The 18711-nt window shown below is 57.7% G+C and overlaps 1 protein-coding gene across 2 annotated transcripts in view; it reads right to left on the reverse strand.

Annotated features, from left to right (window-relative positions):
- The window catches only part of CUX1 (cut like homeobox 1), a 349162-nt gene that overhangs the window by 1609 nt on the left and 328842 nt on the right, over window positions 1-18711 (reverse strand). For both annotated transcript variants that reach the window (XM_070780096.1, XM_070780095.1), the window contains exons 15-21: window positions 6847-6974; window positions 6046-6112; window positions 5448-5557; window positions 2616-2732; window positions 1390-1473; window positions 753-809; window positions 242-322 (exon numbers count right to left, since the gene is read on the reverse strand). In XM_070780096.1, the coding sequence (XP_070636197.1) occupies window positions 242-322; window positions 753-809; window positions 1390-1473; window positions 2616-2732; window positions 5448-5557; window positions 6046-6112; window positions 6847-6974 (644 nt within the window). The remainder of the gene's footprint in view (window positions 1-241; window positions 323-752; window positions 810-1389; window positions 1474-2615; window positions 2733-5447; window positions 5558-6045; window positions 6113-6846; window positions 6975-18711) is intronic.

The raw sequence follows: 18711 nt of genomic DNA on the forward strand, positions 1-18711 counted from the left end.
GCCTCCCTCCGTGGCCCTTCCCTCCAGCAAGCCCCCCCCCCCCCCCCCCCCCCCCAGGGCTGGGCCCTGCATGGAGTCGGACAGGCTGCTGCCCCAGCCAGAGGGCCTGCTGGGTGGGCTTGTCGTCCCCAGAGGCCCCCGATGGGGACAGAAGTGGGCGAGCACAGGCTCTGCGCCTGAGGGTGGTAGGTGGGGGGACCGTGGTGAATGTATCTCTGGCCGTGCCTAGATCCTCACTCACCAGGAAGACCAGGAGGTGCAGAAACAGCGTGTAGAAGAAGCCGATGGTGCGGGCCATCTTGTTGGAGAGAACCAGCCGCCCCTGGGGAGCACGCAAGGCGTGAGTGGGGTGGGGCGGGCCTCACCCACCCCCGCCGGGCTCACCCACCCCCGCCGGGCTCACCCACCCCTGCCGGGCTCACCCACCCAGGGCAGCAAGGGGCGCGAAAGGCAGGCAAGTTAGGCTGCTCCAGCGTTCAGGCTGGGAACTCGGGGCAGCGGGAATGCTAGGGAATGGCGCCCCCGTGTGGCCACGTCCAGAATCTACCGTGAATAATAGGGCTGTCACGGAGACGGACAGATTCCCTCTTCCTAGGGTCACACAGCCACCCTTGACCGGGCCTGGGAGGGGCAGCGGGGTCCCTGGGGCTTTCCAGACCGGGCTGGAGGACAGGTGACCAGGTGCCCAGGGTCGGAGGCCCAGGCCCAATCGGGGCGGGGGCATGGTGGGGTAGGGGGTCGGGGCGGCTCACCATGCTGAGCGTGGCCTTGTCCCACGGGCTCAAGCTCAGGTATTTCCGCTGCCGCTCCTGAAGGGTGAGGAGGGATGAGGAGAAGACCCCCAAAGGCCCCCAGAGCCCCAGCTCACTGCAGAGAGGGACCCTGCCCTGCTGTCCCTGCAGGGCCCCGGGGTGCAGAGGCTGCCAGGGGTGCCCTGGTGCCCAGTCCCACTCAGGGCCAGTGATGGGAGCTGCTGTCCCCCTCTGCAGTGGCCGATTCTGAACACGGAGGGTCTTCAGAGTGGGCGAGGGAGAGTTACAAACCCCCTCCCCACCACCGTAAGTCACCTGACACAGGGAGGCTCTTTGCCCGTGTGCCTGCCCCCCAGAGTGCCTGCGCCTGGGGATGACCGGGTCACAGCCGCATACCCTCACGGGGCTGTCAGCATCAGCTGGTGTTCCTGGCATGCCAGGCCCATCCTGGTGGACCCCAGGCCACCCCGGAACCAAAATGAGTGTGGGGGCTGCCCTGGTGGTCTGGGGTGTCAAGGTGCAGTGTGGGGGAGGGGTGCAGGGTGAGACCAGGGCTGGCGGAGGGGGGCCAGAGTGAGCCCGAGGCCAGGTGAGTTGGGTGGGCACCCCAGGCTGCCCCGCGGCTGGGCCCACGCACCCGCTTGCTGAAGGAGGAGAAGGGGTCCAGGCGCTCCTCGTACTGGGTTGAGTAGCGCAGCTCCGTGTCGTCACTGCCGCCGCCCTGCAGGAAAGGGAGGAGGAGAGACCCTGACAGCGGACCCAACAGGAAGGCCAGAGCCAATGGACTGCAGCCCGACAACATCACAGGGAGCCTCAGTTTCCTTTCCTGCATGGTGGAGGCGGGGACAGGGCCCCGGGTGACGGTGCGACATGGATGGTGCCTTGTCTCCAGGGGCACTGCCCGGGATCAGGGGTCTCCCCCTGGGATCGGGGCCCCAGTGCCTCAGGACAGGTTGGGGGAACTAAGACCCCGAGGGCAGCTGGAATGTACAAGGTGGACAGGGCGGGGCCCGGTGCAGGGAGGTGGGTCTGGAGGGTCTTCGCTGGGAGACTGCAGGGTGGCTGTGGGGAACAGGCCAGCACCTGGGAGATGAAGGCCGCCCTCCTGCCCTGCAGCAGGCCACAGTGAATGAGAACGTTTGCATGGAGCCTGGGCGCCCTCTGGTGGTCTGAGAACAGCTTCAACTGGGGGTGTGGGGGCCGGTGGCTGCGTCTGGGGCTTGTCCTAGGGAGGCCCCCCAGCCAGTGTGCCACCACTCCATCCTGCTACACCACGCCGTCTCCCCAGGGTCTCAGAAGGCGTTTCCTGCACGAGGTGGTCTCCTGTGAACCCTGGGGGCTGAGAGAAGCCAGAGCGGGCCCTCCCAGCTCAGAATAGAGTGGGTAGTTTTCTATTCCAATCTGATTGATAGGTTTTTGGAATGTTGGACCCAATTCTGATATTTAAAAAATATATAAGTTTTTATGTTTTATGTTTTAAACATACGAATCCCCCACGGTTGTCCAGTATGTTCATCATCCCTAGGGTTAAATGTCCAGATCCTGGGGTCAGCGAGGGAGAGTTACAAACCCCCTCCCCACCACAGAGGAGTCATGTGGGCCTGAGTCCTGTGAGCCGTGCCTCTTTCCGAACCTCATTACTTCCTGGCTGGGGCGTCTGATGAACAAAACTCCATCAGGGCTCCACAGGTTGGGAGGACAGCTGGCAAGCCTGGGACGGGGGGTGTGTGTGTGGGATGGTCTCTGGGGCTCCCAGGCCTATTGCTGCCCAGCAGGTCACTGTCCCCAGCCATCCACTGGGACCACTCCTCTCCCTAGACTGGTTCAGCTTGGAAGCAGGGGGGCAGGGTGGGGGGTGCTTACCCGGCCAGGGTAGCTCTGCAGGAACTTGATCTTCTCAAAGAGCTTGATGTTGTCCGCGCGCAGGCTGTCCAGCTCGGTCTGCAGGGCTTGGATGGTGTGCTGGGCCAGGCGGTTCTCCTGGGGGCAGCCGGGTGGGTGAATGGGTGGGCAGGGCCCGCAGTGGAAGGAGTTGGGGGAGAGGCCTCCATGCTGGCACAGGGTCCCACTCTGTCTACCCCGAGCCCCTGCTTGGCCTGAGCTCATGTCCTGGACCTGCCAGCCTCTGCTCAAAGCCTGGGGAGACCCCACAGCAGGCAGAAGCCACAGTCCTTGGCTCACTTTCTTTTATTCTTTTTTTTTTTTCTTTCTTTCTTATTTTCCTGGGTCACTTTCTTCATGTTGTTTGTTTATGGTATCAGCTTAAAATTATTGTTGAGATAAATTTCATATAACATAAACATCATTTTAATGTATAATTCAGTTTTTTTTTACTACATTCACAATGTTTGCAACCATCTTTAATTTGCATATTTAATGTAACATGCAAATTAAATATTTAATTTAATTTCAGAATCAAAATTAATTTTAATTAGTTAATTAATTAAAATGAATTTCAGAATATCTCTATCACCCTAATAAGAAACCCCATACCTGTCCTCACTCACTCCACATGCGTTCCTCCCCCAGCCCCCAGCAGCCACTAATCTACTTCCTGTCTCAGTGGGTTTGCCTCTTTGGGATGTTTTATATAAATGAAACCATACAATATGTGATTTTAATGTTTGCCAACCTAGGGGCAAAGTGACATGTGAACTCATCTTCCAACTTATTAAAATGCTTAAATAGGTGTTTTCTTCACATTGTGAAAAAGTCAAAAGGACAAAAATGTCCGCGGTAGTGTGGCGGTTCCTCAAAAATGTAAAAAATATAACCACCGTATGGTCTAGCAATTCCACTTCTGGGTGTACACCCCAAAGAACCGAAAGCAGGGGCTGTAAGATAATGTGCTCACCCATGTTCACGGCAGCATATTTACAAGAGCTAAAAGGTGGAAGCAGCCCAAGTGTCCATGGACAGATGGAAGGACGAACACAATGCGGTCCGTCCACACGATGGAATATTATGCACCCTTAAAAAGAGGGGAATTCTCACACATGCTACGGCGTGGATGAACCTGGAGGCCGTTATGCTGAGTGAGATAAGCTAGAAACACAAAGACAAATATTCTATGATTCCACCTATATAAGATACCTAGAGTGGCCAAATTATAGAGACGGGATAGAATGGTGGGAGGTGGCAAGAGGGAAAGAGGAGTGAGTGTTTATAAACACTGCAGAGCTTCAGTTTGGGAAGATGAAAAAGTTCTGGAAATGGGTGGTGGTGAGAGTTGCCTAACACACTTAAGGCCACTGTGCTGCATTTAAAAATGGTTAAGATGATAAATTTTAAGTGATGTATCTTTTGTGTGTTCAGTCGTGTCCAACTCTTTGCGACCCTGTGAACTTTAGCCTCCTCCAGATATATATTTTACCACAACTTAAAACACATACATGGTAAAAAAAAAAAAAAAAGTCTAGATTTTTAAAGCTGAAGGCACAGTCTTATAAATACCCCTTCCACCCTACTTGATCTAGTTTGAAGACCTTTTTAAAGGGCTGCCTAGCCTTCCACGTTGACTGTCCCCAGCCGTCAAGGGGCGTGGGTGTTCCCCGTCCACTTTCACGAAGGTAGCTGTGAGGGGAGCTGTCCTGATGGTCCTCCATTTGAAGCCTGTTGCTCTGCAGCCCAGCTCACAGGGGGTCTCACTGGATCTGGCTCACCCCTGTCACTGGGCCAGCATGGGGCCCGGCCTGCATGGGTGCTCAGTGGATGTCGGCCTCCCAGAGTCCTCAACCTGGAAGCCCCATAGGGGAGCTGTGGGTGCGGAGGGAAGGGGCTAGATATTCCACCACCTGCTCAAGCGGTGACTCTTGGAGAAGATGGAAACCCTCTTGGCTCCTCTTTCTACTGGGAGAGAGAACGGAGGACCTGGGCTGGCTCTGTGGGATGGAGGAAGTGGTCTGCAGAGTCCCCAAGGGGACACTGCTTGGGAAAGACCCATGTGCAGCTGGAGTGGTCGCCTTTTTTCCCCCAAATGTTGCCCTGCAGCACGTGGGCTCTTAGTTCCCGGACCAGGGATTGAACCTGTGTCCCCTGGATTGGAAGACAGATTCTTAACCGCTGGACCACCAGGGAAGTCCCTGGGCTGGTCACTTTTGCAGCCTAGACTGCCCTTTCCTTACGAGGTCTCTCCAGGAGGGCCACCAGTTGGGTGCTTAGCAGCCAGCACGCTCTCTCAGACCCCACAGAGCACCTTCTCTAGACTGCTCCTCTTCATAGGGTTTAAGACCCTCCTCCCTGGGACCTGCCCCTGCTTCCCACCCCTCCACCTGATTGAGATGTTTCTTCCTGGACCACGGTGACCACCACCAAACCGTCTTCCTGGGCCAAGCCTCTATTCTAAACTGGCTGCCCAAGTGGCCTTACCCTCCATCCTGGTGGTGCTGGTCCCCAGCTTAAACCCTTCCGTCACACCCCAGCCTGGCAGTAGGGACCTTGCCTGGCGACTCGTTGCTTTGTCCCTGGACTCCCTTCCGGCTCCTTGACCCCATGTTTCTGTTCACTCATTTGCCTGGAGGGTCTGATTCTCCTTTCAAAGCCCAGCGTGACTTCACCTGCTCTGGGCAGCCCTCCCTGACTGCACAGAACAAACCTAACCCCACTGAGGTCTGTGGTCTTTCTCCCCTACACCCGGGTGTCCTCCGCCCTGTCCTCAGGTCCGTGGAGTGTTGCAGAGGGAGGGACACAACTCACCGCCTCCAGCTCCTGGTTCCGGGCCCGGAAGCGCTCCCTCTGGCTGGAGATGATGGACAGCAGCGAGTCCACCTGGCCCTCGGGGAGGGAGCTGGCAGGCGCTGAGGGACCTAGGATGGAGGGACAGTGGCTTGGGGGTAGGGGAGGCCCAGCCCAGCGGCGGGCCCTCAGGTCACCAGCTCCGAGGGGGCTCTGGTCGAGTGCCATGGGGCGGAAGCAAAGGGACACTGAGGGGACTCGGTGGCTCTGCCACCGCCACTGTGTCCTGGCCTCAACACCTGGGGGGCACCTCTGTTCCAGCCCTTGGCTGCCTCTCATGGCTGGGCCTCACCCCCACCAGGGAGCTGATCAACACCCACCAGCCTGCGACAGGCCCCTGGCAGGGCTGAGGGGGTCAGGGTTCCCACGGTGGGGGTGTCAGACTGAGGTCTAGAGGGGCAAGTGGGGGGCTCACCCTTCTTGTGAGTTTCTGCTGCCTTGCTGGCCCGGGGGCCTGGCTCCTCTGATGGAGGTGTGTGCTCTTTAGGGCCCAGGTGACCCCACCTCTGCTCCTGTCCCCCTCTCCTGCCAGCCCATCACAGCATGGGCCCCTCCTCACCATAGAACAGGGCGGTGGCCTCCTTGATGGGCTCGGGAATCTTCTCCAGGCCGAGCTCGGCTGCGCCCTGCAGGTGGGAGGGCGAGGTCAGCGGGGCGCCTCCACACTTGGCAGTGAACACAGCCATCCAGGGGGCCAAGCACACAGAGGGCAAGAAGCGGGTGGGGTGGTCTGGCGGCAGGGGCTGGACACAGCAGTGGCCACAGGAGGGCCCGGAGAGGGTGCCTCACGTGGGCCACCAAAGCGAAGGTGGTTCACCCCGAGGCTGGAGTTCAGCGTGGGGCTCCCACCCGGCCACTTGGCCCTGACAGGCCTCGGAGGCTGGGTGACCCCAGGCCTACCAGCCAGCCTGCCATGTCACCCCAGTCCAGCCCGTTTCTCTCCCTGGGCTCCGTTTCTTTGTCTGTAAAATGAGGTGGGCGATGTGATAATAACCCCTGAGGATCCTGGGACTCCAGCCTTCCCTAATCTCAGGGCCCGAGGTCCTCTAGCTGTGAGATGGGTGGGCAGTCCTGGCCTTGCTTCTGCCCAGAGCTCCCAGGGCCGAGGGCCAAGCCAGCGCCTGGAGGCAGGGGGCTTTGTGCCCTTAGCCTGTGGCCTGGTGCCCCGAATAGAGGCTTTGTGGTGAAGTGAGCAGACAGACCCTGGAGGTTGTAGGTGACAGTCCCTGTCAGGCTTAGTGTGGGCCCAGAGGACACCGGCTGCCCAAGGATGGGCCGGCTTGGTTGGACAGTCAGCGTTTTGTGAGGCTGAAGGAAGCCTGGGCAGGCGGGGCGGGGGCGGGGGCGGGGGTGGGCTCACCTCGGCGTCTGGCCGCTGGATGGACTGGATGGTGCTGAGGTCCTGCTCCAAGCGGGCGATCAGCTCCCTCTGCTCAGCTGCCGTGGCCGTGAGCTCGGTGACGTGGACCTGCAGCTCCGCGCAGCGCCCTGGGCCAAAGGAAGACGTGGCCGTCAGAGGGACCTGAGGTGCGCGCCCTGCCCTGTGCCTCCCAACACACAGCCTGTGCCCCTGCCCAGCACTAGAGCAGCAGGCAGGGGCAGGGCACTCCTGGCGTGGGAACTCACTCTGCCCAAGAATTCTCTAGGTTTGGGAAGGAAGGAGCCCAGGTCAGAGATTTAGGAGAAATGCCCCCCACCCCCCACTGAGCCCCAGCACCGCAGTGACCAGCCCCTCTCCCTCTGCAGGCCTCACGCCCCATCAAGCAGGGCAAGGAGGCTGAACCCATGGAGCCCCGAACTTCCTCCAGGGCTGATGCTCTGCGATAAGGACCAGAGGGAGGCCCCGGCGGGTAGGGAAGCGGGGAAGGTGAGGGAGGTGCAGTGGGCGGTACAGGGGGGCAGGTAGACTCCCCTCAGACCCGACGGGAAGGGGTGCTGCCTCTGGAATGGACCTCAGACTTGCTCAGCCCCTCCCCCAACAGGCTTCAGCACACGTCAGGGATGGGGCGGCGCCCCCGGGACCTCCCTGGTCCCCAGTCCCCGGGGCCCTCTCCCCTGTCCCAGCACCAGGTGTCGTCTTTACAATAAAGCAAATCCCGAGTAGTTCTATGTGGAGACTTCCCTGCGCTGGGGGAGGGTGGGAGACATTTATGAGTCTCCCCGTGGGTGCCTTCAGCTGCTGTCGACAGTGGGGACAGCAGTGGCCCAGGAGAGGGCAGGCCTGGGTTGGAGGAAATCAGTCCTGAATACTCATCGGAAGGACTGATGCTGAAGCTGAAGCTCCACTACTTGGGCCCCCTGATGCGGACAGCCGACTCACTGGAGAAGACCCTGATGTTGGGCAAGATTGAGGGCAGGAGGAGAAGGGGGTGAGAGAGGATGAGATGGTTGGATGGCATCACCGACTTGACGGACGTGAGTTTGAGCGAGCTCCGTAAGAGGGTGAAGGACAGGGAAGCCTGGCGTGCTGCAGTCCCCGGGGTCGCAGTCGGACACGTCTGAGCGACTGAACAACAGCAACCCTACTTCTGGTTGGCTGTGTGACCTGCCCTGTGTGGGCCGCACTTACAGAATAATAAACCCTGCTGGTGGCCGCAGAGACAGTAGCCCAGGCCGGAGGCCTTTGAGGGTAGATGGTACGGCCACCAGGGGGCAGTGTGGCCCCAGAAATGTCCCAAGGCCACGGGCCGCGGGCATGGAGACACCCCTCACTGTGCGGCCTGCTCACAGGCCAGCCTCGCCCACACCTGCTCCATCTCCTAATAGGTGCCGGGTGCACACCAAGCTCTTCACACATCTCACCACGGTCCGATCGGTCGGATACGATGATGATTTTACAGACGGAACTACCAAGGTTTCCCGGCCTGGGACCAGACCCTCCCAGGGTGTGCACCCCACACCGTGATGATGCACTCCCCATGCCAGGGTTCAGGCCCCGAGTGGACCTGACCCGTCCGTCACCACTGGGCCCCCTCTTCACCCGGCGGGTAGGTGGTGCTGCCTAACATGAGGGGTCTGAGACAAGGCGGGGAAAGAGGCCACACCTGAGGGCAGGGCTGGGGCGTGGAGGGAGGGCTGTGGGGGGCAGGTTTAGGGTCTGGCCTTCAGCCTGCAGGCCCAGAGAGACCCACAAAATGCAGCGCCCCCTGGGCTGTGCAAGGAGGCCTTGGTGAGCGTCGCATACACTTAGGAGGGAGGTGGACGGGGCTTGTGGTGAGGGGTAGGCAGAGGGTGGCGTGATTAGTGGTGAAGGGCTTGGACCGAGGGAGGGGACAGGTTTGGTTCTGGGCACTGGGCGTCCAGAGGGACGGCCACAAACAGCAGCAGGTCCAGAAATGGCTCTGGGCGGACAGGCCTCGGGGGATGAGCAGGGTGGGGAGCCCAGAGAGGGCTCAGGTGGGCAGCCGCCCACGCTGAGGGGCAGAAGGGACAAGGCGGAGGCTGGGGAGCCTGTGAGGCAGCCCGGTGTCGGGCCCAGGAGGTGTGCGCCAAGCGATTCCGAGGGGACCCAAGCGCGGCCGGAAGGTTGGACAAAACGCTGGTGAGATGATCCCACAGCCAGGTCTGGGGGAGGAGCGACTCGCAGCTCCAGGAGCCATCTGTGGGCGCATGTGTGCCCAAGTCTGGTGCCCTGGGGGTGGGCACGCCGGTCCCTTCCCATGGAGGTCCCTGACGGCAAGCCCTCTGTCTTACGCGGTTCCCCCAGACAGCGGGGGCCAGGCCACGGCCGCTGCCGCCAACGTTCCCGGACACTCGGTGAGCCACCGAGGAGACCTCTGGGGGTGCAAGGCTGAGTGTGTGGGTGGCTGTCCCCCAAGAAGTGTCTCTGGGTGAAGCTGAGGGCCATCCTGGCAGGCATGGAGGTGACTGCCCAGGAGGCACAGGGAAGAAGCTGGGCAAAGGCAGGGCGGCAGAGGCGATGGGGCAGGGGGCTACCAGAGGGCCCTAGGGGGTGGCAGGAGACCTGCCACCCCTCCCTTCCTTCTGTCTCCTCTGCTGAGGGTGGAAACACAACAGACTGAGGTTTTGGGATCACATCGCTGAGTGGCCACTTGGTGTCAGGGGAGGGTCCTGAGCTGGAGTCTGGCAGGCCTGGGCTTGAATTTTGGCCCTGCGGCATGGCGATAGAAGGTCCTAGAAAGACCCGTGATCCCCACTGTCACAGAGAACACACGAGGGTGGGCCTGTGCCTGGAACTGGCCCCCCAAACGGGGAAGGGGCGAGCGGCTGTGTAGCTGGGCTCTGGCAAGTCTGAAGCGCTTAGTGGAACACCTAGGGGGGTGCACGTGGTGGAAAGTGGGGCCCAGGGGTCTGAGGCTGGAGATGCAGGTCAGGGAGACATCCAGGGGTCTGAAAAACGCCTGGACAGGACTTCTGGGGATGTTGACATTTTCTGGGGTGTCCCTGGAATGACCCAGAGAGGAGATGCAGGAAGCAGGGTGAGATCAGGAGGAAGCATGTTAAAGCCCCAAGTTGAATCAGGACCATCCATGAGTAAGGGGGGGGGTCACCGGTATCTCAAGAAAGGCTGGAGAGTTTGGTCAGGGTGGTGGTGGAGTGAGGGGTGGCAGGGGTGCAGAGGGGGGAATGTGGGGACAAGCCCACTCCAGACGGACACCAGATGGGGGTGGGGTGTGTTGGAGACAGGGGGATCGTCAGGAGGACGCTGCAGGACGCAGTATGTGCAGCCCGGAGGAGAGGGTGCGTCTTGGAGGGGGCGGGGTGGGGGCGGGGATGTGTGGAGAGAGAACCCCTCACCTCTGAAATGTTGCACCCGTCCAAGGTTCATGGGACCTTGCCTTGGGAGAATCCGGGAAGGCCTTCTAGGGCCTTCTAGGGCGTGCGTTTCACAGAGGGGAGAAAGAAAGCAGTGACTTTGACGATGGCAGGATGATCAAGGGCAGAAACTTATCCCAATCTGAGTCGGGGAGCAAGGCCTGGGGGCATCACATCGGGTGCTTTCCTGAAGGTGGGGGACCCCTTTATTCAGTCAGTCACAGGCAAGCCAGGTGGGAGCTCTGGGAGGGAGGTCAGCGTGCCTGGAGGGCTCTGACGGGCACTCGGCTGGCAGCACACCCACCCCCTCCCCGCTCTGTGCCCCACAGGCGGCCAGAGACGGTGCCTGAGATGCCGCGCCTGGCTCTGCGGCCAGGGTGTTCCCCAGCAGGTCTCCTCCATGTCCTGCAGCCCTTGCTTCTTTCCACAAGCTCACAAGCACGCTTTTCTCCCATCTGAAATGCACCCCCCTGCCATTCTCTGACTCCATGGCCCCTTTCAGCAAAACTCCCTGAAGAAGCTGCCTAGTCTCAAGCGTCCACTTCCTTAAACCTTCTCCGCTATGCCAACGGTACTGGCCAAGGTCACCGATGACCTTGCACCTCGCTCTGTCCTTGTTTCTCAGCCCTCATCTTACTGACTCATCAGCACTTGCTCCCAGGGCACCATCCCGGGCCTCCTGCCCCCTGCTGGCCACTCCTTCTTGGTTTCCTTTGGGGGTCCTCCTCCCCTCTAAGCTTCCAACGCTGCTGCACCCGGGGTGCTGCCCCTGCATGCCTTTCTCTCGGCTCTCATTCACTCTGGCCACCTCTAGTGACATTTAGAAGCCGACGACCCTCCAGTGCACGGACATCTCCAGTGCACTCCTTTTCCTGGGCTCACCCTCCAATGGTATCTCAGACTTGACAAGTCCAAACTGAAGCCTGACTTCCTCACCCCCTCAACCTGCTTCACCCCAGCAGAAGCCCCTGGCACACGGCCCCAGGAGGCAGTGTCCTCAGGGCTGAGAGGCAAGGCCACGCTTCAGTGGCTCAGACCGAACCCCTGGGGCCCTCCCTGCCCTTCTCTATCCCTCCTGACAGCTCTTCTGTCTCATGGCTTGTTTTTGGCTTTCCCTTCCACATAGATCCAGAATCCAGTCGGTTTCACTACTGCCCCGACCTGGTCCGAGTCACAACCTCCCACCTGGACTGTGGCCGCAGCCCCTGCTTTCCCCTCTCCTGCCGTCACCCTTAGAACCTAGTCACGAAGCAAGAGCCAGAGAGCCTTTTAAACAGTGAGACCAGACCACCCTCCCTTTAAACCCCTGCATCGGGGTTGGTCACGGATTCTGAGCCACTGGACCACCAGGGAAGTCCCTGTGTGTGTGTGTGTGTAGTCGAGTAAGTTGTGTCTGACTCTGCAACCCTGTGGACTGTAGCCCACCAGAATCCATGGGATTCTCCAGGCAAGAATACTGGAGTGGGTTGCCATGCCCTCCTCTACGGGATCTTCCCACCCCAGGGATCAAACCCACGTCTCTTATGTCTACCTGCATTGGCATGTGGGTTCTTTACCACTAGCCTCACCTGGGAAGCCCTGGAAAGTCCTTGACTACCTATTTACAACTTTAACCCCTCCACGTGTCCTTCCTGTCCCCTTGCCGTGTTTCTTTCCCGTAACACTGATCACCGTCTAAGTGGCCGAGTGATTCATTTATTATTTCTGTTGTCTTCCTCCCTCACTGGAAGTTCAGCTTCTTGTCTGTCCCTGGCTGTACCCCCAGCGCCCAGAGCAGTGGCCCACGGTGAGCCCTCAGTGTGCTATCAGCTGGAGGACCCGGCCTGGTGGAGAAGCACTGTGGCCTCCCTAGAGGACTCGGTGGGAGCCTACACAGGGGTCCTCAGGCTGCAGGGTCTCCCAGGGGGCAGAGGCAGCAGGAGCCTGGCTGGGTCAGCTGGCCTCGGCTGGACCCGCCACCTGGTTCAGGCTCAGGCCTCACCCGGGCCCCTCCAGGCCGTGCCCTGGCATTGGGCCTGCCTGAAGATCTGCCAGAGCGGAGCCCCAGGGCGACCCTACACCCTCACCAGTGGGTGTGTACTTGCTGGTAGCCTCCAGGGGGGCGGGGGTACTTCCTCCCCGGCTGGGGCCCTGTCACTCCCAGCATGGTTGGAGACACTCTCAGCGACATCTGAATTTCTTCTTGGTGTTATTCACAGAAAAAGCATCACCTGGTGAGACGTCACCTCCACACCTGGCTTTGTTCTTACCAACGGTATGGTCATCCCCACTCCAAATGCCTTCCCTCACTTACACCCTACCCCAGCACCGCGGCTTCCTGCTCCACTGACCCGCCACATCGTCGCCCTGCTTCTGGGCACGTGCTGCCCCTCCATTTGGGTATCCTCGCTGCCTGTCCCTCACAAACGCCTCCTCCCACTTCAAGGCCACACCAGGCTGGAATCTGCTAGCCCTTTTGCAAGTCCCCACCGACGTCACAACAGTTCTCCCCAGTCGTCTGTGTTCTTACCCTGGCTCCCCACGTGCGGACCCACAAAATGCATGCCCCCCCGCCCCCCACAAAGCCAACATATAGGGCCGTGGAAGAGGTAGCAACACACCCCAAGGCTGCCACATGAAAGCCCTTTAAAACACAAGCTGTGGATGAGTCACTCATGTTAATAATATCACCATGTCACCTTACGTGGTATAAACCTGCCATTCCCCAGTGCATCAAATAAGGTACAGTTTTGTTCAGATCCACTTAACCAGAGAGAAAGGAGAAAAGTTGTGCACAGGGAGGCTGAACACTGCTTGCGTGGGGACAGTGCCCGACTGCGGTCGGCACATCCTGCTTGTTTCTCTGCCTCTTGTGCTGGCTGTTCACCAAGACAGGAGTTGGCGCTACAAAACCACGTGCAATTGCAGTTCTGCTTAATTAAATCTCACTGCAAGAGCAGGGAGAGCTTCTGGGTAAAAAGACTTTGTGTTGAGTGCTTTTCTTTCTTTCTTTTTTTAAAAAAACATTTTATATCTTAATTTAAAGGATTTTTTAAAAGTAGGAGTGTACCTAAACTAGCAAACAAAAAATGATTGCAGTTAGGTTTTTTCAGTGCCAAACTGGGACAGCCTTACTGGTTTTATGTAATTTCTCCCGTGGCGGGAGATGGGCAGACATTTGTGGGCAGCTCTGGACACTTCCACATCCGGGTGATGGAGGAGATAGGCTCAGGAGGGCCTAGCTCTGGTGGGAGGCTTTCCCTGCTCTGGGGTCTCCTGTGGAGGGCGCATTGAGTCTAGTTTAGCTCAGGCTTCTGTATCACCAGTGGGAACTTCACATTCTGAAATGCACAGATCAAGGCACAATCAACAAATACACTCCTGCCCCACCCACCAGTCACAGGTCGGGGAGGATGGCGGTTCTCTTCCAACCCTCTAGATCCCGAGACGAGAAACGTCCTTGGTCACAAGCCTGTGGACCACCTGGCAGCCGACTCTGCAGGGCTCTCCCGCCTCCAGCCCCGAGCGCTGGCTGGAGAGGCCCTTTCTCAGGAGCCTGATCCTTCCAGAAGCCCATGAGACGCCATTCCCTCCTTCCTCCTCTCCCTCACTTGCCAGCACTCACAGGTGCCCTGAGCTCATCCTTCTCCACATCACAGGGGTTAGGGAACAAAGCGAGAGACCCCCCACACCCCTCAGACCTGCAGGCTGAGGCTGGGCCGCTGGCTGGGCGCAGGCTGCTGCCATCAGTCAGCCCTTGCCAGACCCGGCGTGGTCGGCCACCCTTCCTGGTCTCCACAAGCCTGTGAGACACGTGGTGGCAGCCCTGTTTCACAGAGGAAGCCGGTGCTGGGAGGGCCCGGACTCCGCAGGTGCCAAGAAGCCAGCGGGGACGCAGGGCCTCACGTGTACCCAGAGGGAGACCTGTGGACAGCGGGGCCGGCTGGCCCCCAGGTCCCCCGCTCGCATCCAACCCAGGTTTCTGCCGACGCCTGGCCCCGACGCCACACGCCCGAGGAAGCCCGGGAGGAAGGCAGTGCTCAAGGTGCCCTTTGGACCCAGAATGGAAAGTGTTTGCTGCTCCTCCTCAGGCCAGAGCCCTTTGAATAAAAACAACCCACACGTTCTTGTGTTTGTATAAAAGATATTTACTTCAATTATCACACCTAGGGTGCTAGTGAATAATAATAATACATGGTGTGAGTTTCATACAGTGATATTGCTTCTCCATATCGTATAGGGACCGTGGTGCAGTGCTGAGAACAAACATCGTATGGCTAACCAAGGACAGAAGGGACGACGGGTGCTCCCCCACCCCATGCCAGGCGGATCAGCTTCTGACTTCCCGTGCCGAGAACAAATAGCAAGAAACAAAATGTTACCGGAGATGGGTCACAGCAACACAACAGAGGCTTTTCTCGAAGCTATTTGTACAAAAATGATGCTTTTTTTTTTTTGGTCAATTGGGTCATTGTGAGGATTAAAAAAAAAAAAAAGTCTGATTGTGAGTATGAACAAACGAGCTCTAAAAACACCTAAGACTTAGTGCGTTACAGAAAATATAAAATACTGCTAAAATGTAAGACACCGCAAGACACGGTGCTGGTGGTGGTGGTGGGGGGAGCTGAGCTCACTGGGAGGCGTCTGGGAGAGGCCCCCGCGCAGCCCGCCGTCCTGTGCTGTGTCAGTTAGTAGTCTGGGCAGGAGCGTGGCCACCTGCTCTCACGGCAAGTAGTTTATTGCACAATCGCAAAGAGCTAGGTCTTACTCAGTGGAAAGGGACGTGGGGGGACACCGCCTTTTCGTTTTGCTTTTTCCCATTTTTATTTTCTAACGAGCTCTCCGCAAATGCTTTCAGAACTTTGGACGAAATCCTCACGTCTCCAAAATGCACAGCATTTTCTGAAAGGGGGGGTCTCAGAGGGTGGAACATGAGATGCCCGTTTTCTCTAGGAATGAGGCAGAAAACGGTGATAGAAATGCATAGACGACTTGGGGGAAATGGAAACCCTTGTAGGGGAGGGATGGGGCCGTTGTTTCATCAGAGGGCTTTCAAAGAGACGAGGACAGAATCAGGACCCCAGACGATGTCAGAAGGGGGAAAAGCCGTGGGTGACACGGAGAGCCTGCCGACCCTCTGGGAGCCCCACCTCGGGGCGGTGGGCAGCACCCAGCCTCAGCCTCCACCACCCCGATACCCAAGGAGCAAGCCACTGGGTGTCCTGCTGGCTGTGCTTCTAGCCACGGAAAGCTGTGCCCCCGGTCCATGCTTCCTCTGCGCTTAACCACAGGAAGGGGTAAAAGGGCTCCCCCCCCAACCCCGGCTCCCCCAGAGTGGGTCCTTAAGCCACAGCTGGACAGAAAAACACGGTTGCTCCGCAAGATGGTTTTGACCAACTTTGTAGGCAAGGAAAACAACAACTGTAACAAAAGCCAACGGAAACTTGTCAGCCCAGTGAGCCTTGCCAGAGACCTCTCTCACCCGAACTCAGGCTCGACCAGGCCTCCGCGCCCGCCCTGCCCCGGGGCTTCTGAACTGTCATGAACCCAGAAGTCTGACCGGAGGCTCTAGGAGGCTTTGGGGGAACCAAGCTTTGCTTTTTCTAAGTCTCCTCTACAGCTCCTCACACGAGCAAACTTCAAACCCCGGCGCTTCCTTAACATTGGGAGATTGTTTTGTTCATCAACTCTCTCGTTTTGAAAAGTGGGACGTGATGGAGACCACCAGTTTTTGAGCGGCTACTCTGGAGAGAGACAGCTGATTCAGAGAAACCCCCCTCTGCCCTCCGATCACATCCCCAAGACCCTTTGGGTCTCTGGGGGCAGGGGAGGGAGGGAGGCAGAAGACAGCAAAGGCTGGAGTGAGAGTCAGAAGCATTTATGGTAACAACAACGACACAAAATAACAATACACTCCTGATAAGTACTTAAAGGATTAACCTAATAATAAATAGAAGAGAATAGAAATATTTTTTAAACAATTTTTTTTTCTCAAGGAAATATCCTTTTATAATTATCCTCACGCACGCTGTGGGGAGGTGGGGGGGGGGTGTCAGTAGCAGTCGATCCATCTCAACAAGAAAAAGGTGAAGTGCTGGGAGGGACGCCTGTGGTCACACGCTCACTGGGGAGGGTTCTCAGCCGCCGAGTCGCAGCCCGCTCCACCTGCCCTGCTGCCCCAGCCAGAGGTTCTGGTGGGTGCCCGTGGGCCCTGCGTGACTAGCATGGTGGGCAGCAAGAGGCAGGTTGAGACGGGGTTGCGGGGCAGGGGCAGGGAGGCAGTGCTGGGGAGGCCCGTTTTCCCTTCAGTTCCCAAACAAAACGGAACTACAGTGAACACACTCGTCCTGCTCCTCCACAACCTGAATCGTCCTGGTCTAAAGCTTACTTTGAGTTCATTTGGTGTGCAATACGTTCTCTCTTAAAAATGAAGGGAAATGATTTCTATTGCACAGAGCTTTTTACACATAGTCATCTATTTAAGTGCTTTCTGTTTAAAGCAAGCTATGAGAACATAAAAAAGAAAGAAAGAAAAAAAAGGAAATGAAAAACGGAGGGGGGAAAAAAGGGAACCAGAAAACAAAGGAGCCCCGTGCCACTTCAATCCGTCTTGCTGACTGGTATCTGGTTTTACCCACGGAACTCCCAATGCTTCTGTATATACTGTGCTTCTGATTACTGTCCACAGGGGTGTAGCCACGACTTTGGAATATAAGGCACCTTTCCTTTCTGTTCACAGAAAGCTTGATACATAGCGTACAGCATATTTTGTGGTAGAAATGAGAGCCTAAACACTACAGGAATTACAGTAACACAGACTTCTTTACATTATTGGATAAGCTATAATGATCCATGAAAAGCAACTCAAAGGTATTCTAAATGTTTAATAGCAAGGATGGGGAAGTGCACATTTATGCCTAGCCTAATGTCTTTCACTAGCCTTTTTTTTTTTTTTTTTTAAAAGGTTCTTCACCTACGATGCCCAACTTTTAAAGTTAGCATTTTGGAGGAGACTAAGCGCTTTGGAAATGTCTCGTTAAAGCTAAATGTCACTTCATCCAAAAATGAAAATGGGGAGTATGCCACTGACGGCAGGGACACAGTCTCTTTGGAGGGGAGGTGGCGTTGGAAGGGCGGTGGCAAGGCCTGGGCAGGCGGGGACAGTTCCCATCACGGACCAATGGTGGGGCGGGGCAGGGCGGGGGTGGGGAAGCTACATTTCCATCCTCTTCCCTGACCAAGGATGAGGCTCCCAGGCTGCTGGGGAAGGGCAGGCTCTGGGGTGGGGCTCATTGTATGCTCAGCTCCTCGCTCCCTACACCCCCTCCTCTGCTGCCTCCATCTGCACGCCCCACCACCAGAGCGTTCTGGCCTCAGCTTTCTGTACACCTCTATGCGTCTCACAGCCTCGATCTTTTGGGAACTTTAACTGGGAACTTCCCTTCCCTTCTTTTCCTGGTAGTTTTCATCTACCAAAAGGCAGTACAGAATCCGAATGGAAGTAACATTGTCAAATTGGACCATCCTCTTAGCGAGCAGATGTACTGGTCGGACTGACATTCACTGCACAGGGAAACAGATGCACACTGTGTTGGGAGTCCCAGGCCACCACCTGGCCACTTAGGGCAGGAGCTCTGCTTTGGGGTTCACAAAGGCTCCCCTAACACCATCAAGATGCAAAGAAACGGCAGCACCAGGGAGGGGGGCGGATTTCTAAATGTGAGCTCTTCCCAGTAAGCGCGTCCAAATTCCTTCCACCAAGAGAACACTTTGGCCACCAGACTGGGTGGACCCACACCCAACCAGCAGCCCTAGGAGCTGGTTTTCTTCAGCACAGCACAGAAACTGGCCAATTCTTCAGGGAAGAAAGGGTCACATGCCTGAAGACTGGGCATGTGGGTTGGGGAAGGCCAAATCCTTTCCTGTCCTTGGATACTTCCCATGGAGACCTCACAGAAGGGCTGAGATTATAACTTCCTGGTGCCAGAGACAACAGAGCTCCCCAGTGCCAGGTGGGAATCCTGGGGAAGTGAAGTGTCCACACGTGGCCATGGAGGGGCAGCCTGGGGCGAGGGAAGCGGCTCTGACAGATCTTAACAGCTGAGCGGGAATGGGCAGCGTGCAGGCGAGCCAGAGACAAGGCCCTGTGAGGCCCGAGGCCACCCCTGCCTGCAGAGGAAACAGCTGTGAGTGCGTTAGGAGCAGGTGGAGGCCAAGAGGAGGATCCCTGAGCCTCGCAGAGCACAGCTGTCTGTCCGGGTTGTGCTCACAAGAGGGAAGCTGCCTGCCCACCAGGCTGAGCTACACTCATGGATGCCACACTTCTAGGTTTTCTCTTCCCAGATCCCACTTGCCTCGAGGTTCTGAGGGGTGTGGGGGGAGGTCCAGTGGGAGTGTGGTTAATGAGGTAGAAGGGGACAAATGAGTGTGATGACACCGGGGTAGGGGAGGACATTCAGGGAGGGAGCCA

The sequence above is a fragment of the Bos indicus genome, chromosome 25 (assembly GCF_029378745.1).
Source record: "Bos indicus isolate NIAB-ARS_2022 breed Sahiwal x Tharparkar chromosome 25, NIAB-ARS_B.indTharparkar_mat_pri_1.0, whole genome shotgun sequence".
NCBI lineage: Eukaryota > Metazoa > Chordata > Mammalia > Artiodactyla > Bovidae > Bos > Bos indicus.